The sequence below is a fragment of the Andrographis paniculata genome, unplaced genomic scaffold (assembly GCF_009805555.1).
Source record: "Andrographis paniculata isolate CXL003 unplaced genomic scaffold, ASM980555v1 Contig30END, whole genome shotgun sequence".
Lineage (NCBI taxonomy): Eukaryota > Viridiplantae > Streptophyta > Magnoliopsida > Lamiales > Acanthaceae > Andrographis > Andrographis paniculata.
The window spans coordinates 980,931-1,006,353 of record NW_026137563.1 but is presented as its reverse complement, the minus strand read 5'-3'; the positions used below and the strand labels follow the sequence as shown (position 1 = coordinate 1,006,353).

At 30.9% G+C, this 25,423-nt stretch overlaps 4 protein-coding genes and 1 long non-coding RNA gene across 5 annotated transcripts; 4 read left to right on the top strand and 1 right to left on the bottom strand.

Moving 5' to 3' along the window:
• Positions 1-144: 144 nt before the first annotated feature.
• On the top strand, positions 145-3,388 carry LOC127246249 (sm-like protein LSM7). Its single transcript, XM_051267505.1, has 6 exons — positions 145-379; positions 471-591; positions 702-783; positions 2,564-2,635; positions 2,800-2,852; positions 2,978-3,388. The coding sequence occupies exons 2-6, from the start codon at positions 589-591 to the stop codon at positions 3,062-3,064; spliced, it is 297 nt and encodes a 98-aa protein (XP_051123462.1). The 5' UTR covers positions 145-379; positions 471-588; the 3' UTR covers positions 3,065-3,388.
• A 2,414-nt stretch (positions 3,389-5,802) lies between these two features.
• Positions 5,803-7,695, top strand: LOC127246856 (cinnamoyl-CoA reductase 1-like). Its single transcript, XM_051268467.1, has 6 exons — positions 5,803-5,944; positions 6,049-6,218; positions 6,329-6,517; positions 6,589-6,751; positions 7,183-7,372; positions 7,489-7,695. The coding sequence occupies exons 1-6, from the start codon at positions 5,824-5,826 to the stop codon at positions 7,625-7,627; spliced, it is 972 nt and encodes a 323-aa protein (XP_051124424.1). The 5' UTR covers positions 5,803-5,823; the 3' UTR covers positions 7,628-7,695.
• Positions 7,696-9,139: 1,444 nt separating this feature from the next.
• Positions 9,140-10,562, top strand: LOC127246858 (uncharacterized). Its single transcript, XR_007837777.1, has 3 exons — positions 9,140-9,249; positions 9,680-9,773; positions 10,059-10,562. It is a non-coding gene; the product is annotated as an uncharacterized LOC127246858 (long non-coding RNA).
• A 2,360-nt stretch (positions 10,563-12,922) lies between these two features.
• On the bottom strand, positions 12,923-15,204 carry LOC127246269 (cell division control protein 2 homolog D). Its single transcript, XM_051267529.1, has 8 exons — positions 14,888-15,204; positions 14,250-14,391; positions 14,090-14,151; positions 13,908-14,019; positions 13,737-13,830; positions 13,587-13,656; positions 13,359-13,497; positions 12,923-13,271 (listed from the first exon to the last, which is right to left on the bottom strand). Exons 1-8 carry the CDS (start codon positions 15,106-15,108, stop codon positions 13,179-13,181), a joined length of 933 nt encoding a protein of 310 aa, XP_051123486.1. The 5' UTR covers positions 15,109-15,204; the 3' UTR covers positions 12,923-13,178.
• Positions 15,205-18,280: 3,076 nt separating this feature from the next.
• On the top strand, positions 18,281-24,522 carry LOC127246850 (F-box/LRR-repeat protein At3g59190-like). Its single transcript, XM_051268458.1, has 5 exons — positions 18,281-18,451; positions 18,566-19,408; positions 19,490-19,648; positions 23,917-23,940; positions 24,033-24,522. Exons 1-5 carry the CDS (start codon positions 18,419-18,421, stop codon positions 24,378-24,380), a joined length of 1,407 nt encoding a protein of 468 aa, XP_051124415.1. The 5' UTR covers positions 18,281-18,418; the 3' UTR covers positions 24,381-24,522.
• Positions 24,523-25,423: the final 901 nt, after the last annotated feature.

Below are 25,423 nucleotides of genomic sequence, written 5' to 3'. Positions count from 1 at the left end.
TTAAAAATATAATATTAAAAATTAATTTTATATTTAAAATATTTATTTAACAGTTATTCATATTATATTACGGATTACAAATTTTCTATTTTATAATTTTTATTATATAAATTCTAGAAAAAAAAAAAAAAACTGAAAGCCCTACGACTACTAACCTACGGCCGCCAGCCCTTTTTTCCCCTTTACTGCTTCCCTCGACTCCATTCTTTTTTCTTGTTCATTCCTCTTCGTCACTCACAAATCACCGACCGTCGCTGCTGGCCATCGAAGCCGCCATCGCTGTTCTAGGCTTGAGAAGAAAAGTGAAACTGGGAGTTGCAGACCGGCCGGTCGGCCGTCTGAAACAAACTTGGCAGCTGGTGCCTGGCGAAGCCACGAGGTAACGGCCAAAATGTGTTTTGTTAAGGAGTTTTACCTAAATATCTGAAAAGGGAAATGGCTAATGTTTATTCAACGCATACCTAGTATAGGTTACCGTAGGTCAGGCTTTGTCGATTATAGAGTCGGATTCGCGCCCAAATTTACAGTGACTGTGCATGCCAAACCGGATTGACCCTGAAAAGAAACACACTCCGCTCGGCTGAAGCTATGGTAAATCTGGAGTTTATGTGTTCACTTTTTCTGTCCGTTGATTTCAAGTTTGGGAAATTTTAGTTTTGGATATTGTTCGATTTGTTTGTGTTTTGTTTTGTATGTTTCAGTCTGGCAGGAAAGAAACAGTTTTAGATTTATCTAAGTTCGTCGACAAAGGTGTTCAAGTCAAGCTCACTGGTGGAAGACAAGGTCAGTGTTTTGTAATATTTGGTTTATTTTCGGTAATTTTTGAGATTTTCAGTTTATTGTTGTATTTGGGAATATTAAAGCTATCTGATGATTCCAGTTATTAGACGAGTTAGCTATTCCAATTTCCAATTGTATTGAACTTCTCCTGTTTGATGTTAAAAGCATACAATTTTGGTATTATAGAACCTATTTTAAGTGTTTGCAATGTACGGCTGCATCGCAATATATGCAAGATTCAACAACAAAAGTAACCACTAATGATTTTACATTTTTCCGGCACTGCTTATGCATATAATAGGAACCGAAAATCTGAGACTAAGAGATAGGATATACGCTAAGTTAATTATATGCACACAACTGGAAACCATTTTTTCCAAATGTTTGTGTTTATATTAGCATATCAGTTTGCCTTCTTGTTGCTTATGATATTATCAAAGACTTGCTTATGATATTATCCAAGACATGCTATGGTTCATTATGTTAACGTTAGTGCACTTCCAGATTGAGTTTATGGTCTTGATATTTGTGGAAATGAAGACACTGCTAATGATGTTCACTTGATTTTGCTCTCAAATCTGGCTTTTTGTTCCCCACCTCATTCCATATTTTGATCTTATTCACTTCTTTTACCTTTAAATTCTTAATAGTATTTGGAAACTCATTTTAGTATGCTATCACATTGGAGTTAGTGCATGACCAGATCCTGTTTGACGGAAAAAAATAAAATTAGCCTGATGTTAAATTTGCTTTTGGGTGTTGTGCTCTGATCTTCTACACATCCTGAATGATATTTGAGCCATCAATGTCTAAGCCTTCACCAAACTGTATAAGGCTAGGCTGTATGGTCCACATGTCTATATTGGATTTGGTTACAGTACTGCAGTTCTGTATATGCTTTTATTTTAATTTGAACTTTTGGATTCCCTATTTTCTGAGCTATGCAATAATAAAATAGTGAAGCACTTTTATTTTTACTCATGACAATAGTGATTATGATAATCATATCAATGCAATATGGAATGACAGCTTATTAGAGCTAATTATCAATTATAGATTATCTGGTGGCATAAAATGAACATGTCAGTGGCAGTGAGCATCCTTTATATTTATATGCCATATCAAAGTACTGCACTGATCTAATGTTTCTAAAATTCGGTATATAATTAAGGACTGTTTCTATCATCCACCTTTTACTGAGTATATCTTTTCAAACTTAATTATTTTTCCTAACATATATGCCTTTAACCTTTTTACCTGAAACTGTGTTAGCCATTCCACATTTCTCTCTCTCTCTGCTCTGTTCTTTTAAGCATTTTCTTCAGCTTAGTAAAATCTAATCAAAGTTGCGAAGAAAAATTTCAAGGGTGTGTTTGGTTGGAGGTTTGGATCTTGGGTTTTGACTGGTAAAAATTTTGAATTTGAATTATTTGATGTGATATAAATAGATATTGATGTCAATGTAAAATTGTTTTATTAGTGGGATTAATACTGAAAATATTGGGGAAAACCCCATCCAAACACAACCCAAGTTTCTGGAGGATATAATAAACTGAATTTTCAGTTACTGGGACTTGATTGTTAAAAGTTATTTGTGATTGTAATTTGCTTTCCTGGACATTCCTTTGTGTTGATTGGGCCATTATTCCCGTTATATTTTGTTTATTGCTTTTGGCCAAAGCTCATGATTTGTTGCATGAAATTTCTTTTATTATGTTCCATGGTCCTTTTGCTCGACAAATGCCTGAAAACTTGTAGCTAAATATCTGAGTATTTATGTCAGTGACTGGAACACTGAAAGGGTATGATCAATTGCTGAATCTCGTTTTGGATGAAGCCGTAGAATTTCTTAGAGGTAAGCATACCATTGTCTCACTTTCCTGATCACTTTCAATATTTATAGTTACAAATTTATTTCATCAGAAAAGAAGCATATTGTCCTGATGTAAATTAAGGACAAATGTGATTTTGCTGCATTTGTTGTTTTACAATTCAGATACACTTCAATAAATTGTGCAGATCCAGAGGATCCACTGAAGACTACCGATCAAACCCGTCGCCTTGGTTTAATAGTATGTCTTGTACACCTTACTATGATAACCTTCCACATATTTCTTGGTGCTATCACACCAGATTAAATTTCTTCGGTAAAGTGTCGATTTTACAAAGGTTCTTACATGTCACCAATATTTCTCAGGTTTGTCGAGGAACTGCTGTGATGCTGGTGTCTCCAACTGATGGCACGGATGAAATTGCCAATCCATTTTTGCCTGATGGATCATAGACAGGATGATACCTTTGTGCATCCACTCCGGCTCTTAGGTACGCCTTGACGCTTCCGAATCGTTTATTTTACTGCACTACATCTGTGTTTAGAGGGTTGCCTTAAAACTCTTGATGAATCCACGTATTGAGTGGGTATTTACCTCTTTTGAATCCACATGAAAGTCACTTAAGTGTCACGGTATTATTCCGGAACTTATTGTCATGGAAATATTGTCATTTAAAAGTCACCGGATGGTTGCAGCTTACATTGCTATGTAAAGTTATGGTAGTATTAGGGTACTGTCATATTAATTTATGTCTATTAATTTTACTCCCACCATAACTTCATATTTTACTATTATTTTTTAAATATTCAATTTTTCTTATTATATTAAACAACTTTTTATTTTTATAATTTAAAATAAAATTTTTAAAAATTTTAAAAAATAAAAATTAAATTTAAAAATCAAATTTATAATTTTAAAAATTTTAAAAAAATTAAAAGTAAATAAATAAAGCAATGCCAAAAATTTTGGTGTTGCACTGTAATAATGCCAAAAATTGGTGTTGAATTTGGCGTCCGTCGAAGACGCCAAAATATGCCAACCAGTGCCATTAATGGCGCTGAGTCGGGAGATGCTCTAAAATTGTTTGCGAAATTCCATGCAAGTTTTTTACTGCAGAATGTTTATTTTTTGAAAATGGGTCGGGTTGCATCGGATTATAGGGTCGGGCTTCATTTTGGAGTGGGCTCGAGATATAGAATTGGGCCTCAGAAACATATGATGGGCCAAAGCTCACAAGTTCGCTATGGTGAAATTAAAATATACTATTGTATTGAGACATAAGACCCTATTCAATTATTTTATTAATCAATTCAATTTTATATCTAAATAATTGAATTTGATTTCAATTAAATGACTTGGGTTTAATTTTAACATCAAATATACATCAATTTATTTGCCATATCTAGGAATGCATAAAATAAATAAATAATTATAAAATATATTTTTTTAATTAAATTATCTATACACGTTACACTTAAATTTTATTTATTTATTTTGCAGGATTCCATTTCGTGGGATATTTATCTTAGAATAATAATTTTGGAAATAAAATTCATACGTGATAGGAAGCATTAAAATATACATTTAACACTATAAATCCTAGCTCTGCGCTTTTTAACCATTAAAAAAAAAAAAAAAAAGTAGTTTGAGGGAAAAAAAAAAAGGGGTATTCATTTAGAATGTTATTTTAGTACTTTTTTTTATAAAAAAAAAATTCTAAATTTGAAATATTTAGAACTTTTGTAAATTTAAAAAAATTTACACATAATTTCTTTCTTTGTATCATTCTAAATACAATATACAAAATTATTTTAAATAGAAAATAAAGATATAATAATAGAAAAAAAAAAAAAGTAAAACAAGCAAACAAAATGAAATTGAGATGGTATTTTGTAAGTGAAAATATAGTATGGAATAATTGAGGTGACGTTTTTAAAAATAAATAACACATACAAATGATGTAAAAATGGATAATATAAATACAAAGAAAGTGACAATACTATTAGTTGAAAGAGGCAGTATCAATGTATGATTGTAGTGTTTTATTGTTCAAAAAAATTTGAAATTTTTACTATTAACTATTAAAAACTGTAAGCTTATTATTCAATTCTTTTTTCTTTTTTTTTTTTATTTTTTTTATTTTTATTTTTAATGTTTTATAAAAAATAACAGTATTATATTTTATTAAAAATGTTAAACGATACTTATTTTGTAAAGGTTGAAACTGCTGTGTTTTATAAATAAAATATATTTAATAATATTATATATATTACACAAAAACACTTTAAACATGTAAAATAATCGCTATTTTAAATTTAGTAATTTTAAACATATGTTTGTATTTTATTAAAAACATACATAATACATATTTATTCATTGCGCATAATATCCAAATATTAGTATATATCCGGCATATAATTTAATTAAAACATAAGATAGTATTATGCATTTTATCTTTACAAATATAATAAATAAATATCAATAAATTCCGTCTAACCAAACTCTCGATTCCAACGTAAAATCAAACACACCCTAATTTTATAGTGTGGGTTCATTTTATTTATTTATTTATTTATTTATTTATGTATGATTGACTAATTGTGATATTAAATGCTGAGATTTAATGAGTAGCGAACGTGTTACGGCGGACGGGCGTTACAATGCAATGTAATAATAATATTAATTAATCTTAATTATAAGTACTTTACAACTTTTAAAACTTCACAAAAAACGCATTATAAAAAAAAAAATATTCTCCCATTTAATTTAGTTACGGAACAACAAGATATTTTAAAGATATTTTAAAATATGATTAAAATGTATAAATATTTAAAAAAAAAAAAACGAAATGACTATGTAAGACTATGAAAAACACAAATATTGAGACAAATTAAGTGGGATCAGTCCACTACCACCACCACCGCCACGACATGCAACCTAGTCCACTTCACCATCTAACCAACTCAACACTCTTGTACGGATTTGTTTTTGAATATCTTTCAAAAGACTTGGAGTTTATTTGGAACTGTGTAGAATTTTCTTCGCAATTTCCGACGTCGGACTTGAGTTGTACCTCAACACATTCCAAATAAAATAAAAAGAGCAATTCTGCTATTTTTTAAAATATGCTCTGCTATATAAAGGAATCTAGCAGATGTGATATGGAGCAATTAATATTGTTAGCAGAGCAGAACAGAGCAGAGGTTTAAACATGGCGGAAGACAAGAAAGGGAAGGTTTGTGTAACAGGTGCTGGAGGATACATAGCTTCATGGCTCGTAAAGCTTCTCCTTTCCCATGGCTACCACGTTCATGCCACTCTCCGAGACCCCGGTCTTAATTCATTCATTCATCTGCTAAACCTAACCTGCAAATTTCAAACATTTGTTCTTCATATAAGCTCGACCATTTGGTCTAACAATATATGCCTGCTGCAGATGACGAGAAAAATGCTCATCTCAAAGACCTCAAAAACGCGGCCGAAAAAATGAAAACCTTCAAAGCAGAACTATTGGATTACGGTGCTATTCGCGAAGCTGTTAATGGCTGCCATGGCGTCTTCCATATCGCCAGCCCCGTTCCTATTGGCACCCCTCCTAACCCGGAGGCAATATTAATGTTTTTTTTTAAAAAATAAATTTATAGGATTGCATAATAAGTCAATTGAAATAAATATCGAAGAAAAAGTAAAACATTTTTGCAATAATCATTCGACAGGTAGAAGTAGTTAAGCCGGCGATAGAAGGGACTCTGAATGTCCTAAAAGCATGTTCAGAAGCCGGAGTCAAGCGCGTCGTGATTATGTCATCCGTTGCTGCAATAATCATGAACCCCAACTGGCCAGAGGATCGAGCCATGGACGAGACGAGCTGGTCCGATGCAGAGTACTGCAAGACTACCGATGATGTACTAAAACACTCTATACTTGTAAGAAACTTTAACTGGATCGTGTTTTTTAACATCCATTTTGCAAACAGAGCGCATACTTTTATGCGAAAACAATGGCCGAGCGCGCGGCGTGGGAATATGCAGCAACACATGGACTCGACCTCATCACCATGTGCCCGCCCATCGTCATAGGGCCAAAGCTTCAACCGGCCGTAAACGCTAGCTCCTTCTTTATTGTTCTGCTCCTAAGTGGTATACTTTCGAATTCGGGTTTTACATTTTATTGGTCAAACAAAACAATTTTATTGACATTGAATATAATATTATCTCCATCGGTCAAAATTATATTTAACTTTTATTTAAATCATCTGTCAACCTTATGTTTATCTTATGAGCTACAACAATTACTTTTAACCATATGGATTTCTTATAAATATCTTTCTCTTTTGACTCCCGATTCACTCTTATATGCACTCACAATCTTAGACTCTGTTTACATAGATATGTATAGAATTTTTATCATTATTCATAAACAGTACTATCTTTGTTATCCAAATTTGTGCTCAATTCTTTTTGTAAGATACAAAGACAGTGAGCACAGATTTTGATCGACGGAGGAGTAATTTTTTTAAAAATACCAAATCAAATTTATTGTTTCATCTCACAATATATCATTTTACTAGGAGGATTCGAGGGGATGGAAAAAGGGTACCAAAAGCTAGTGGATGTGCGCGACGTGGCTGAGGCGATGAAGTTAGTATACGAGACGCCGGAGGCTGAAGGCCGGTACATATGCAGTGCACACATGGTAGAGTCTCAAGAGTTGGTGCAAATGCTCAAAGACATGTATCCAGACTATGAATATCCCGAGAGGTTTTTATTAATTAATTAGTTACAACAAGTTTTTCAATAATTTTTGTAAAACTTCAGATTGGCCTATATGAATATGCTGTTCGTAGTTATTAATGTTTGCATTTTAAATATTGCAGCTACATTGAAGGAAACACATTGTCGAAATTAAGATTGAGTTCGGAGAAACTGCAGAGGTTGGGTTGGAAGTATCGGCCGTTGAAGGAAACTCTTGTCGATTCCATCGAGAACTACAAACAATCTGGGGTTTTGTCTTGAAGTTCAATATATATACACATATATATTGTGTAAAATTGCTTATGATCGGGTTTGAAAAGTTTGCGACGTACTCTTCATGATGATTTAGAAATTACATGATTTATATCGTATTTTAGAAAATATTGCTATATTTTTTTTTCAGAGAAAAACATTGCAATGTTGTCGCAAGGAAATTTCATCTATTTTTTTAAAAGATTATATGTGATGTTTTCTAAAATATAAGTAAATCACTTGTAATTTCTAAATTATTAGAGAAAATAATGCAAAGTTTTCAAACCATATAAAAATTATATATAAGCAATTTTTCTTATATATTAATGGCTCTTTCTACTTATATCCTTGGCTCATGTTCTTGTACTTACTTCTGAATCTTCAAATCTTGAGGTTGATATAATTGTTGTTATTTTCTTTTATTATTATTATTATTATTATTATTATTATTTATTTCAATTTTTAGATAAAATAGTTATTAGATAGCTGCCATTGAAAGCAATTTTTAGGAATAATACATTGGCATTGGATCGCAAAGCAAGTGAGAAGTGGGCTCTTGCTATGATATTTTATTGGATTTCTTTTATCCCTCTACTACAAGGCTTGTTTACTTTGAAAATTGTATAATGCATATAATTACAATATTAATTATTTATCATATTTAATTTACTTGGTTAAATATAGGATAATAATTTTGAGTACAAATATTACTTGAGAATAATTTAATTACACTCCGGATACAATTAATTATCCTTAATCAATATATTATTATATAGTACTTTAATCAATCCAGAATTTTAATGTGTTAAAATAAACAAATAATTATGTTGAATAAAGTAGTATTATCAATAATAATCTTTCAAAGTAAATATACCCTGAAAACTGAAAACTAGACGACCACTTTAGAGTTTGTCTGAGCTCCTCATAAAAAACAATCAGTTAATTATTTTGAAGTACAATAAGCTACAATTTCTAAGCGGGTAGATTTGTTAGAAATTGTAGATATATATATACACTAAAGCGGATGAAAGATGAAAATTAAAGGTAAAACATATTTGGTGCCTTGTACTCGTCCCTTTTGTTGAAAATTGAAAACGATGAGAACTCTATTGAGAAAAGAATGCTTAGATTTGAAGATCTCAATTGAAAGATAATAATAACGGCAATTCGACTCCATACTTTCTCTTATAAATTTAGTAGATTTTCTATTTTGGTTGATGTAGTTAATGAATTTAATCATTTAACACTTATTCGCACTTTCTAAAGTAAGTGATACAATCGAAGTGTTCCATACAATTATTTTGATGGAAGAGTGACTGTTTGTACACGTGACTGTGTAGACATATTTATTATGACTCATATCGAATTGTCATTAGAGACTTTGTCCCACATCGATAAAGAAGTAAAACATTATTTTCCCACATAGTTATAAACCAACTAAAAATTGTCCCACATCGACAAAGAAGTGAAACATTATTTCATTGCATAGTTATAAACCAATTCATTCTTGGTTTAAAAATTGTACCAAATATATGCATTTGTTTTAGGGGGCTATACGAGCATTTGGGCCTATCTATTCATGTTCGTGTTCAAATTATTTTCCGAAGTTCTATTGTGGTTTTTCGATAAAGGTACGCATTTCAATTTTATTTATTTTATTTTTGTTTGTATATGTTTAGGCTTTAATTCGATGTTATTTAATTTGTCATATACTTTTGAAAATGTTTATTTGTGTCTATTTTGATATATATATATATATATGTAATAAAAGTAAGTATTTTATATAATTTTTAAAATTAGAATTATAAATTTCAAAATAATATTTAGTAATTCTCATTTATTAAGTACAAAGATAGTGTAGTTAAGATTTACTTCATTTTTTAAAAAATGAATTACTTTCAAATTTTATGATGTGTTTACCTAATAGTGGTTATGTTTTGATATTTAAGATTTAGAAAATTTTGAAATAAAAATATCTATTCTATATTATATTTTTTAATATATCTGTGTGTGAAAACAAATAGACAATCAAAATATTAATTTAACTATATCAAATTTCAGGATTATGTAATTGGTGTGAACACATCATACCAAGATCATTGTTCATTGCATATCAACAACAATTGAAATGCTCACATGCTGCTTCCAATATGGGGTAATTTTACATTTTTTTTTTTTTTATCTATTATGTCAAATACAGTTTAGCTAATCAACTGATTTGAAAATTAAAATTGCAAAATTTTCCCTTAATCTACAAATGGTATGAAGTTCTTGTTCACAAAAAATTGCAAAAGATTTTTTTTTTTTTCACCAAAACAAAAAAACTTTCGAAAAGCTTAGAGTTCTATCTGGGCTTCGATCAACAAATTGGGGATCTGTTGATTTGATTACATGGCTGTTGAAGCTTTCCTGATCGAATTTTTTATTCATCATCAAGCAGTGTGGTGCAAGCCTAGGAGGCCAACTACTTGTGCTTTCTCGAAAGCTTCAATTCGATCCAAGGCCATGGAAGAAACCCTTAACCTTGCATTGGAGGGACCTTCGAATATGCTCTGCCGAAATTACGATGTGAAAAAACTCTTTATGCTGTTTTTCAAGAGCATGAATTCTTTAGGTTGATTTTTTTGGTTGGGGGGTCTTGTAGCAAGAAGCTGAGTTTTCATTGTTCATTGCATATCGACAATGGCGGATGTTTGATGTTTGTAAGACTTTAGAGATAGCTCTGATAGTTTTGATTTCAAGGAAATTCTTAGGTGTTTTGATTTTGAGCACCTGTAAATTCTGTAATAATAAATGTCGATGATGGTTTGGAAAGAATCTGTCCCGGATTGCAAGAGAAATGGCTTTCGATTTTGTACACACTTGCTGATTGCTGGATATTGATTATATGTTGCCATCGGTCCATCTTGTAAATCTATGGAATTATGTTTTGTTCCATTTCTTGGATGACCTCGTAAATAATAATAATAATAATAATAAAGAAAAGGTTGTAAAATATCGATGAATTATTGTTATTCATAGGCAACTTTGGCAATGGCGCCTCCTACTTCACTATCACCTGGTCCATCGTATCTTCTTGTTGCCGATGATGTGTCTCAAGAACCCATCTTCTTGATCGAAAAGTTTTGTATTTATCATCTCGTATAGATGTAGAGTTAATTGTATTGGAAAGATTGGAGTACCTTAAATATATATATATATATATATATTATTTTTACCCGTAATAAAATATAAATAAATACAAAAAACTTTATAGTCTTTTTTGATGCAAAAAATATCAACAACAATAATAATATTTTTGTCTAATACTTAATTTCTTTTTAATACAAAAAAAATTTAAAAAATAAAAGACCCTTAAATATATATAAATGAATAATGATATACTCTATATTTTCTTACCTATAATAGAATATAATAATTAAATAAAATAACATTTTCTAGCATTTTAAATAAAATACCAATAATAATATTAATTTTGTTTAAACAATTTTAAAGCAAAAAGTAAAAGCCCCTAAATATATATAAATAATATTCTTTTTATTTATAATAAAATATAAATAAAATATATTTTCTAACATTTTTATATGCAAAATATCAATATTCATTTTGTCTAATTCTTTCTATGTATATAAGAAAAAAATATTTTTAAATTTTGGAGAGACATGAATTTGAACAAAAAATTTTTAAACGTAATCACTAAACTATATTCCTCTATTAGTACATTAAAATTAAATAATTTATATATATAACATAAATAAATAATAGGTTTCTATTTAAATTGAGTTTCAACGGACACCCCTTACGCCATAAGCCATGACCTTAGGGAGCTTGGAGCCTAATGGTCCAAAATGTAATAAAGTTTTTAATGGTGGCGCCTAGTTCACACTCGCGCTACTTTGCATTCATAATAATCTCATATTTAATAAAGAATAGTGAAATGCACGTATCCTTCTATAATGAAGAGAGGATTTCGTTGTTATAGCACTGTATAGCATAAGACAATGGGATTTCGTTGTTATAGCACTGTATAGCATAAGACAATGGCGAAATATAATAATCTTGTCGGTGTGCAAAAAAATATGCTTTTAATTTTAATTTTACTTATTTTTGGAATTAGTAATTTTTCTCTTTTGTTTTTTCTCTTTTGTAACATATAATGTTACGATTGAAGTATCACGTTTAGTGGTTTTGGTGTGACGGTGGTTATTCATTCTATTGTTAGAATACTCATAAAGTGTGTCTTTGTCCCACATCGATTTTTTGTCGGGGATATTATCCCACACCGGTTATGCAATGTAGCTCTCCGCCTTTTGTAGCTATAAATTGACGAACCATTGGGCTAATTTACGACACCAAAAAATTATATGATCTTCTCGCGGGCTCTTTAGACTTGCTCGGCCTTTTTCGCTTGTGTTCGAGTCAATATTATTTTGTGGGCTTCTCTTTGTTTCCAAATAACAGGCGGCCACATTGATTTATGTAAGTTTTATTTATGTTGTATACTGTATAAGTTTTTGCGTTTGAGTTTTATTTCTATTTTATTTTAGTCGGCTGTTTCGATTCTCTCTATTTAACTTTTATTCGAGTAGTGTTTTAATTTATTTAATTTTTTTTAGAAAAGTGTAGATTCATCTTGAAAACTTCTCAACTTGCTGTGGTTAATTTAAAACAGTCGAATTTCAGGATTGTGTATTTGCTGCTTTGGATTGCTTCAGACGACGACTTTGATCATTGTTCATTACATATCGATGCTTCGGAACTTGCCTCTCAACAAAGCAACGAGGCTCCTGCCCCCGGGTACCTATTGTTATGTGGCTCGCCCCATCTTACAGTTCAGACATCGATTACAAGTTCAGAGAGCTTCCATCGAGGGATGTCTATATACGGGCAGGCACAGAAAAAGAGGAAAAGAATGCTGCTCATTCCTCTTCACCATGCTGTTTCTGCTGACATGAAGAGATGATCAAGAAGAGGTAGCTATTTTCGAGTCCTCATCTTCGACTGCAGATGGGTAGGCTTATGGACATGAGAATATTACAGTAGCTGTCGTAAGTTCCTTTTAAAAAATATAAAAATAAATATTGATGCTTAGAATTCCCCTTGGTATCATTGTTCATTGCATATCAACAATGGAAGTTATGTGTTCTATTCTGGCAAGTTCTTCTTGTACACACACATTGCTTTTGAGCAAGAATGAAATTATTCTCATTTTGTTAGAATTTGAGTTTAACTATAATGTCTGAAATCCAAATGCTGTCTTGTCTGTAACACACACAGTGATGAAGAAATTCTTGGGAAATAACAGAACAGCAGTAAACGATGATTATCATATATCATAACAAAGCCTAATAGATTCGATTGTTAAAAATGTAAACAATCCAAGGAAACCATAATAGATTTCCTATATATCCTACACACACACGATCACTTGGCCATCATTAGTAGAAGATAATGTCAATAACAAAAACAGGGGATCAAATATGCTCGAGAAAAGCAAGCAAGCAAGCAAAGCTAATTTCCATCCAATTCCCTGTTGGAGTCCTAAGGGGTGATGATAATTTCAGAGATAAGTCTTGTCGAGATCATCGAAGTAGGGATGCTCCATGGCTTTCTTTGCCGAAATTCTTTTCGCAGGTTCATACTGCAACATTTCCTGAATATAACAACAGAAGAAGGATTATAAGGATTATTGATTCTTCAAACTTACAACAAGATATCTTGCGACAGAGGAAACACTTACGGATAAAAGATTCAGCCCGTCTTCATCCAGCCCTGGAACGGCCGAGGACAGAGGCCTCGGGCTCCACTGTGGGTACTCATGCCAATTAACTAACTTGCTAACTCCTGGCCAAACTTCGTCATTCGGAGTTCCCAACAGTCTGCAGACAACATACAACAATGCCGCTGTCAGCATCACTCAAATTTGATAACAAAGTATGCAACTAGTTGAAAGAATGAATGTTATAACCTGAAAATGTGCAGAAGTTGCTGCAGCTCCGAGTCCCCAGGGAACAGGGCTTGGTTGGTCACCAATTCAGCTGAAACAGTTAAAGAATTCAAGATATTTACATTTTTGAGTTTTCCAACATTGTGCATAAATGTTTGTGTCGATGCTTACCAAATATGCACGCCACAGACCATATGTCAACTGCAGGGGCGTAATGCGTAGCACCCAAAAGCACCTCAGGTGCTCGGTACCAAAGGGTTAATATCTGCAACACAATGCAACCACTTAGACAAACTATCAAAAACATTTGGAATTAGAGGAAGGACGTGTCCAAGAAAGTACCTCATGGGTATACTTTTTGATTGGCACGGTGAATGCTCTGGCAAGTCCAAGATCAGCTATTTTAAGCATCATTGTCTTGCGATCCATCAAGAGATTATGAGGCTTAAGATCCCTACAAAGAATCACAGTTAGATCCGCACCAAAAAAACGTGAAGAAGAAATTCACAAATGCCTTTGATTACCTGTGAAGAACACCGTGGCCATGGCAGAAAGCAACGCCTTTGCAAAGCTGATACATTAAACTCTACAGGTAGCCAAAAAAGAGATTATATACATTAGATGGAGGAATAATTAATTGATTGACATATTATAAAATTTTAATAAGCAACAGAGTAAGTATACCTTGACAATCTGACTCGGAATTTTATCACCAGTTTGGCGAAAGCTGCGGATATACTTCTTCAGATCGGTATCCATGTATTCGAACACCAAGTAGAGAACTGTCTTGCCTTCCTTATTTTGTCCTTGTTTGACATCCATCAATCTGTATTCATGTAACGATACAACTAATTAGATGTGTATATATACAGACAGACATATGTATAAATGTATGAGGACACATCAATTGCAAAAATATATTACAAGAAATACAAGAATGAATCAAGACCGAAACCCAGAGTTAACTAACCCTTGGAACCCTAAATCAAGAAACTAAGGAATTAAGAACATAAAGGGTGAAACCCCTCAATTAATCGGGAGATCAAATGAAGAAAACAAAATCTTCAGATCACAAGGAAAGAAACAAAAGATCTGTAGAAGCTCATCGATAACGCGCACAGAACAAATCTAGACCAGAAATGAGATACAGCCAGACCCAAATCCCAAATCCTTTCTAGGGTTTCATAACTATCAATAAACATGGGGTGAGTGCAATCACACAATCGGATTAAAAATACATCCGATCGAACAGATCTCAGAATAATATAGGTGAAATTAATCTACATAGCGGTAAAGAAAATTAAAACGAAGAGAGACCATACTTGACAATATGAGGATCTCTCGAGAGCATTCGAAGCAGAGAAACCTCTCGAAGCGTGGTGGGGGGTACGCCTTCTTCGTCTTCATGGAGACGAGTTTTCTTCAGTGCCACAATTTTTCCCGTGGCTTTCTCTCTTGCTCGATACACCTTCCCGTACGTCCCCTCGCCCACTTTCTCCAGCTTCTCGAACGCCTCCATTGCAGACTTCGGTTTCTCATCCATTTCCTTCTCCTTCTCTTTAGTTTCTCCCGTTTCCTTCTTCTTCTTCTTCTCTTGTCTCTCTCGCTCTATGCGTTTCTTTTCTGTCTGTGCGAACAATGCGACTCCAAAAAGGGCCACCCTCTGGTTTTGTACGCTACCGCATCACAACGGCTACAAAATTTTGAAATTCAAACTTTTTTGAATTTCAAACGTTCTGTTGGCGAAATCCCAAGGTTGCCCCTGAGGCGCGTATACCTTTTTTAATTTGGAAAGAAATACGTATTATTATTATTATTATTATTATTATTATTTATATATACATATAACAATATGTTTTTTCTTTTTTTAATTTTTCTTTTTGGTAAAAATAATTATATATAAGTATTAAAAAAATAATTTTTTTCCAAAATATTGATTTGTTTTGTAAATATATATATATTAAAATTATCTTACATATTCTATATAAAAAAAAAAAGTAAAAAGTATGAGCGTATTTATTTTGTGCTTTAATTTTAGTTTGAAGGAAAATTTATTTTGATGTGAAGTATAGTTAATTGTACATGTAATACTATCTTCGTCTAACTAGAAAGTATATTATTATTTTTTTTGTTTTGATCTTTTAATATTAATTATGATATCAAAATCGGATAGAAATTAAGAGAAAATACAAAAAATACATATATTAGTATAAATACAATGATGTGTAGTAAATTATGCAGATATAAAACTATTTTTAATATTAAGTACAACGACGAAAAAATAATTGTATATTTTATGGTTGGACTGAGAAAGTGTAAAAATAATAAATATATATAATACTCCCTCTGTCCTGTTGGAAGGGCCACGTTTGCTTTTTGCACGTAGATTTTTTAATATTAGTATTATATTGGATTATAGTAAAAAAGACAAAAATTCCCCTATTGGTACGGTATAATATAAAAGTAATGACATTTGTGTAATATTTTGTAAGTTGAAAGATATTTATTATGTTAAAGAGGTATTATAATTACTAAATTAAAATGATAACCTTGTATTGGGACAGACGAAAATGGAAAATGATAATCTTTCAATAGGACGGAGGGAGTATACTACTTTTTTAGAAAAACATCTTAGAAAAATTTTGTAAAAAGAAACAATCCCTGTATTGAATTGAAGCGGATAAAATATACTCCCTCCGTCCCGGAACTAAATATCTATTTGCTTTTTGCACGTAGTTTTATAAATATTAGTATTATATTGGGATATAGTAAGAATAAAGTAGAAATGACTAAAATAACCTTATTAGTATGTGTGATATAAATGTAATGACATTTGTGTAATATATTGTAAGTTGTAAGATATTTGTAATGTTAGGTAGATAGTACAGTTATTAAAAAAGAAATAGATACTTTGCTATGAGACGGACTAAAATAGAAAAATAGATACTTTGTTATGGGACGGAGAGAGTACTATTGTATTAATACATTAGGGGTGTGATCGGTTGTGGGATTCTATTCCAAAATTACTATTTATCAATTATTTTTTTTCACAAAATATCAAATCAAATATTTATTTTCTATTTTTTATATTATATTAAAAATCAATTTCACATTCAAAACATCACATCAACACATATTTATATTATATCGTACCACTATTTTAATTTAAAATTTTTATTATTCAAATTTCATCTCAAAATTCAAACACCCAAACAAACACACCCCTGGTTATAAAGGTGATAGGCTTAAAACAAGATTAAAAATAAATGCTGAGATTCTATTCTATTTATGGAGGATTTTCCATTTGTTTTTTAGTAAAACAAAAGTGTTATATTTTTAATAAAAATATATTATCCCTAGTACGTTTGTTTTCTAAAATAATTTGAAAGAATACATTTTTTATATTTTACTTTTAACCAACGGACCAATTTAACAAAATTATCGAAAATAATTTTTTTTCGAACAATACATTAATACAACTTCATTATAATTTTTATGTCCCAAAATAATAGTTTCATTTTATCTTTTTGTTCGTCCCTAAACAATAGTCTCGTTTTAGTAACCAACTCCCCATCTTTTTACAAAATTATTTCTAACATTTTTATAATAATTACATAATAGTCTCATTTTAGTAACGAATTCCCCATCTTTTTATAAAATTATTTCTAACATTTTTATAATAATTATATAAAAATACGAATATTTTAGTCTTTTAAAAATATTTTTAATGCCACTATCAGTATAATACTATTATTACTTAATTTTCGTGTTAATTTCAAATATCTCTATTGTTTTAGTGCAAATGGAGCAATACTTAAATTTTCAAATGTCAATAATCTCACAAATTTGAATAAATGAATCTTGGTGACAACTCAAAAAATACATGATGAGTTCTAAGTAATCAATCCTACAAAAATTAAAAAATTACTCCTTCCTTCGTAACTAAGGGTGTGTTTATTTTGGTTAAGTTTGGAACAAATTGATTTTGATTTGATATTAAAATAATATTTGATCGGATATTGTGAGATGAAAAATTGTATTTTTTTTTGAAAAATATAAAGTTCAAATAGCAAATTTTGAAGAAATTTGGTTAAAGAAACATATTTTTTTACCATTTTCGTCTGTCTCATTCCGAAGTATCAATTTTCTATTTTAGTAAAAATAATTATACATCAATACCAAAATACCCTTAACTTTGACCTAAATTACAAACATACCATTATGACAAAAATAAGCGCAACCCGAAAGCTCGATCTGAGCACAATACGAAAAAGCCGTATTTGGGCCTTAAAAAATAGGTTAGAAAATTTTCGTCCGTACCTGGCTCAACATGTTAATAAACTGGGTCGTGTCTGAATTCATGAAGGTTAGGCAGTGCTTGATCGGTCCGATTTTTAAAATTAATATTTGAATTTTAATAAATTTTTATATATATATATATATATTAATTTTTAAAATAAAAAAAAATAAAAAATAACTTGTTGGCAAAGTTTTGGCTTGTATATTTTGCTAGTCCAGCACAAATAAATTCGGGTCAGCCCGAATTGCCACTTATACATATCAAAGGAGTATTATATTTAAAGAAATAGACTTAAAATAGTCTAATAGTTGAAATATGCCTTTTTCTTAATTACATTTATTTTTTTTAAAAAAATATTTTTCTCCATTAAATATTATTTAAATATAAAACACAATCCAAATATTTTCACACAGACAAACCCGAACCGCTTCCTAAATCCTAAAGCCTCCTCCTTCCACAGACTTCCAAGGGTTTCTCAAATTCATTACAAATCTCATACCGGCGGACGCGGCGGCGGCGGCGGTGGCGGTTTTTTCCGTTTGCGGATTTAACCATGGATTGCGGAGGAACAAGGCGGAAGCGAGAGGTATAATTTGCAATTGATTTAACCATGTATAATTTATTTGAGTTGTATCTTTTGATTCAGTATTTCAATTATCTTCGACAATACTTTAATAAATACAATGATCGGTTCGTTCAGCGATGTGAGGATTCGAGTGATGCGAAACGAGAAAGCGGGATTGATGACCTACCCGATGAAATTCTTGTTTCCATTTTGTCGCGATTGAGCCTCAAAGAAGCTGAAAGAACCAGTGTTCTTTCGCGTAGATGGAGATATTTGTGGACGTTTACATCTGGTAGTCTGGAATTTGATGCTTGGAACACCAAGAAAGGAACTCCAATGAGCCGGAAAGGATTTCGAGAATGGGTCAATCATGTCCTCGAATTGCACGAGAACGACCAGATTGATAGTTTTATAGTGCGTTTTCAAGTGTTGTGGGCTGCACGGTTTCTTGATAACTGGATTATTTGTGCTTTGAAAAAGCAACCCAGAAATTTCGAGCTTAATTTGTCTCTTGAACCTATTGTTCGTCGAGGGTATGAATTTTTCAAGCTGCCGGAGCTAACAAAGCATGGGCTCCAATCTGCCTTTGGCAACTTAAAATCCCTCGAATTGGCATCTGTTGATATTACTGATGAAATGATTCATTATGTAGCCGCTTCTTGTTGTATGAGTCTTGAACGGTTGAGTATATGTGCCTCTTATTCTACACAGAGTCTCAAACTAATTGATCCGATGCCAAAGTTGAAATTTCTTTCAATATGTCAATGTCTCAACATTAAGAGTGTGGATGTTTCTGTGGCAAGTCTTGTCTCTTTTACCTACAGTGGAACTGCGATTGCTTTATCGATCAAACAGTGTTCAAATCTTAATGAATTAGAACTAGGTGGGGGATTGTCCCCGTCTTTTCTATTTGGCGCTGATAAATATTTGGGTGACTCAATTCATTTGGAGAGGCTTAGCTTCGATCTTCCTTATTTGGTTAGTACAACCTTGCTCATGCATTTATCTACAAATCTTACGAGCTAAAAGTTGACATATTTTTGTTACTCTATGTTGTAGTTTGGTGAAATTCCAAGGGAAATTGTCTCGATCAATTTACCTCATTATCAATCGTTGAAGCATTTGGAAATAACAGCTATGTCTGTCATTTGGCGAAGTCTTCTCTTCTTCACTATGTTGATTAAAACATGCCCTCTCTTGGAAGAATTTAAAATTGAGGTATGTTTTTTCTACTACAAGGATTAATGTGAATTTTTATGCATATGAATATGTGGAAAAGCACTTTCTAATACTCAGTAGTTATGTTTATGTACTTATGGACATTGGTTTTTGTGCATTTGTTTATTTGTCGTAAGGGAACTTTGTGGAATATTCTTAATACATTTCTTGGGTTTTTGTTCATATTTTATGGTAATAGTATGCTGTGACTTGTCTTGGTGCTCTTGTGAATATGAAACAATTAGAAGGTCATTAAGATTAGTAGGATGATGTAGAATTTTTAGTTTGAATTTATCTTGTTGAAGGTGAAAAGTATCTTTTGAAGTAGTGCGGCTGTTAAGGTGTTGACTGTGTCTATGTTATCAGCCTACTGAATTAATATAGGCAGTTTGATAATTTACATGATATATCTAATGGTTTAAAGTTCAAAATGGAGTTGTAATACCTCCGGAGTTAGGACAGTGCTAGGCCAACTTTCGTCGATGAGCCGGTGTCAGGTCATTCGAAATTGAATAGTAATTAAATGGATTGAATAAACTACCCATGTTAACTAGAGCAGACAATGGGTCGATTCGTGTCGGGTTGAATACTTCAAACAGGTTAAATTACTCAACCCTAAGGCCATCTCCAACCCATCAACTTCATTTATCCCGTTTTAACTCTAAATATGCGGTTGCTACGTTAATTTTACTCCAACCATAACTCCATTTTTTATTATTATTCTTCAAATATTAAATTTTTCCTATTATTTTAAACAATTTTTTATTTTTATAATTTAAAATAAAATTTTTTTAAAAAAAATTAAATTTATAATATTAAAAATTAAAGAAATTAAAAAAAAATAAAAATAAAGCAACACCAAAAATTGGCGTTGGATTTGGCGTCGGTTGGAGACAACCGATGCCAAATAAGCCAACCTAGCGCTATTAATGGCGCTGGGTTGGAGATGCTCTAACCCGACCCGTTTATTATCGTGTTGGGTTTATGTTAACCCATTTATTATCGTGTCGGGTTCGGGTTGACTCGTGTTGACCCGTATACATAATTAAGTCTAATTTGATTCAAATTAGATATTTTTTTGTTTTGTTGTCATGTTATATTAGTTTTTATTGATTTGAGCGTAAATTAAGTTGAATTATTTAAAATTGAACTTAGTTTAAATTAATTTATGAAAAAATTATTAAATTATAATTATTTTATATATAATAAATATATTAATCAATATTAATATATTATAATCTGGTTGTCGTGTCGGGTTCGAGTTGAGAGCCTCAACCTTAACCCGACCCGTTTATTATTGTGTTGGGTTCGTGTGAACTCGTATACATAATCGGGTTGAAATCTTTGAGCAAAACCCAATTATTTCGTGTCGTGTTGTCGTGTCGGGTCAGTTTTTGCCAGCTCTATTGTTGACATTAGAGGATATTCTTTTTCGAGAGCCCTACTGAAAGGATTCTAAATTTAATCGTGCTTACTCTAGAGTAATTTGGAGATGGGTGACTCCTGCGCGGGAGTGAGGGCAAAAGCGCGCTGAAATGATTCATGTTGACCTGTGGGGCTAGTCTACGATTCCGACACGTTCGACTTTACGTGGCTTCCGGGTCATGGTGTCACAATAATTTATTAATATTACATGTATTTGCAACCATATAGTGTTAAATGAATGTAAAGTACCGGTGTTTTTATTTATATGCTTTGCTATTTGAATATAAACTATGTGCTATTTGTATACAAATATAAGTCTGTTCAAACCTATTTCAAGTTATTGTCAACATATAGTGTTAAATGAACGTTAACAGTGATGTTTGTATTTATATGAATTGCTATTTAAATATAAGTTATGTGGTATTTGTATATAAGTATAAGACTGTCCAAATATGTTCTAAGTTATTTCACCTTATAATTTTAAATGAACGTTAATTATGCGATATTTGTATTTATATTGTTATTTGAATATAAGTTATGTACTATTTTTATATAAATATAAGACTGTCCAAATATCTTCTAAATTATTTCCATCACATAATGCTAAATGAACGTTAATTACGTAATGTTTGTATTTGTATGACTTGCTATTTGAATATAAGTTATGTGCTATTTGTATATAGATATAAGTCTGCCAAATATCTTCTAAGCTATTTCCACCATATAGTGCTAAATGAACAATAATTACGTGATGTTTCTATTTATATGACCTACTATTTAAATTTAAGTTATGTGCAATTTGTATATAAATATAAGATAGTCCAAATATCTTCTAAGCTATTTCCACCATATAGTGCTAAATGAACGTTAATTATGTGATGTTTGTATTTATATGACATGCTATTTGAATATAGATTATGTGCTATTTCTATATAAATATAAGATAGTCCAAATATCTTAGTTATTTCCACCACATAGTGGTAAATGAACGTTAACTATGTGATGTTTGTATTTATATGTCTTGTTATTTTAATATAAGTTATGTGCTATTTGTATATAAATATAAGATTGTCTTTGTATATAAATATAAGATTGTCCAAATATATTCTAAGGGTCTGTTTCTTTAAAACCCTAACCTCCCAAAAAAACACACCCTAAGTTATTTCCACCCTGCAATGCTAAATGAACGTTAATCTTGTGATGTTTGTATTTATATGATATGCTATTTACATATATGCTATTGTATATAAATATGTATGTCCAAATATCTTCTAAGTTATTTTCACCATATAGTGCTACATGAACGTTAATTATGTAATATTTGTATTTATATGTCTTGCTATTTGAATATAAGTATGTGCTATTTGTACATAAATATAAGACTGTCCAAATGGACTTAAAGTTATTTCCACCTTGCAGTGCTAAATGAACGTTAACTATATGATGTTTGTATTTATACGATTTGTTAATATAAACTATGTATTATTTGCATATGAGGATAAGACTCTTTAAATATATTCTAAGTTATTTCTGACATATAGTGCTAAATAAACATTAATTATGTGATGTTTGTATTTATATGACGTGATATTTGAATATAAACTATGTGTTAAATATTGAGGTATTCTGGGTATTCTTCCGCATTCTTCCATGTTTTCTTGTTCTGATTTATACTTGAACAATTTCATCTTCCTCCGTCTTCCTCTTCTTTGCTTTTTTTCAATATCTTCTTCCTGTTGTTCTTCAAATTATTATTTTCTTCCATGTCATTTTCCAATGGTTCTTCAAATATATATACTTTTTATATATGAACATCTTCATCTCCCATCTTCCATCATCCCCTTTTCATCTTCATCTTTGTTTTCTTCAACCACTTATTCCAATTGTTTATCTCATCTCCTTGTTGATTAATATTTAATTCGATTGATTATAATTAATCAACACGGTACTGAATAGCAAATTCCTCCATGAACTGGATTTACATTTGTGCTCTATATGCAAATGAAATTCTGTACTAATATCAATTCTCTTACATTGAAGGGGGATATGCTTTAGGGTTTGTTCTTTTGTAGTTTTGTTATATATATATATTTGTTTTAATTTTAGTTTGAATATAATTTTGTATGAGAGGAGATAGTATATTTATAAGGAAATAGTTGCATATAAAAAAACTGAAGCTAAATAGAGTGGACCGTTAGTTTCATTGTGTTATTTAAAAGCAATGGAAAATTAGGCTAAGGCCTCTTGTGTTTCTAACCTATTTTTTTCATTATTCAATTTTTTTTCTACACATCAACATTTCAATTTCTATGCAAAATATCACGTCAAATTACTATTTTCACCTCAACCATACTAAAAGCAAAAACACAAAATAAAAATCTAAAAGAACACACACCACACCATAAGGCTCAAACACTTTGTCTACTTACCATTTCAAATCTGTTTCTAGTATTATTCATCAATTTTATTTTTCATTTTTCTTAATAGAGAACATCATATTTAACATTTTTTAATATATATTTAAAATATTATATCGACCACCTATATATCATATCATATCAAACACTTAATTTGTATTTTAAAATTTCCCTATTATCAACATAATCCAAAATTTTAAAATACTAGCCATTAGTTTCACGGGGTTTCCCTAGTATCTTATATCCTTGCGCTTTCAGTACTATACATTTCTAATATTTCAGCTTGTCCCATTTTGTTTGTTGTGCTAGACTCTAATGTTGCTAAAGATATTTGGATCTAATAATGGCAAAACAAATATCCTATTTTTATTTCTATACATGGGACAACAACACTTACATGCTTATTTTCTTTTGTTTTTGATTCAGGTTGGATACACCTTGGACCCTCAGGTACTTAAAATGAATTCAAAACTTTTTATGTATTTCTTATAAGCTTGCATTGATTTTGTGTTCATATTTGCCGTTGTACCACAACCCAACAGATGGAGCGAGCAGTATTGTTTCCTGATGTTCAAGCAGCAGAAGCACCTAAATTTCATCATACAAATCTTAAGCGTGTTGGATTCGAAGGGTATATTGGGTGTCCAAGCAACAATGAATTCCTTATTCAACTATTTAAAATAGCGGTGTCTCTTCAGGAGATGACCATTGATACCCGGAATAATGATTTTCTAATACTGGCATATGATGCTCGACGGCTGAAGAATATAAGAAGGTGGATAGAGCAAATTCCATGCACTTATGCTGGCTCCAGAGAAGAAGCAAAAAAGATGGCTGAAGAAATGTGCTCCAGTCTTCATCTCAAAAAACCACAGGTTATAATAAGCTAAGTGAATCTTCGCAGATATATGCACTATTTGCTAGTTTGCAGTTTATACTTTCAAATAAGATTTTTAGATGTGAAATGTACTTTTATATATATACACACACACATTAGATTATTTATTTAATTTTCTGGGATGGCCTTGGAAATATTCCTGTGTCGATGAGGTAAGACACGTTTGAATCAGTGAGCAAATTATACCAAGCAAGTTTTTTAAGTAACATGCTAGATGAATAGGCTACCAGTATTTATTTATATGTGTGCATAGACCATTTGTGTGTTTGTTTGGGGATTTGGATTTTGAGTTGGGATTTGAATAGTAAAAGTTTTGAATTTGAATAGTTGTATGATGTGATATAAATAGGTGTTGATGTAATGTTTTGAATATAAAATTAATTTTTAGTATAATATAAAAAATGAAAAATAAATGTTTAATTTGATATTTTTGGGGAAAAAAAATGGGATGAATAGTGCAAATCCAATTCAATCCCCAAAACAAATACACCTTTTCTTTCAACTAGATAATCTATAATAAATAACAAAACAAGACTATATGGGCCGTGTGGCTGTATTCGGTAAGTATATTAATTTTTTGAAAGAATATAATTTTGTAATATATATATATATAAAGAGTACACCTGAGGTGTTTGGTTTAGTTTTTTAAATAAAAATAATATGATTCAATCGGTGTAATTTTAATAAAAATATATGAAATATAAAAAAATATAATAGTTTTAAAATATATATATGAAATCTATATTTTTTAATGATTAATATAAATTAATTTTATAAAATAAATAGTTTTAAAATTAAGTGTATCTATCGGATTTTTCACCATTTAAGAGTTTTGATTTAGTTGATATATATTTATATTTATTAAATATATTTTAAATAAGTATAATTTATTAATGCTTTTTAGTTGATGTATATTTATATTTATTAAATATATTTTAACTAAGTATAATCTATTAAAACTAAAAGCATTACTAAAACAATATATCATTTAAACTGAGAATAGATATACTCATCATCCAACCTATTTTCGGTGTC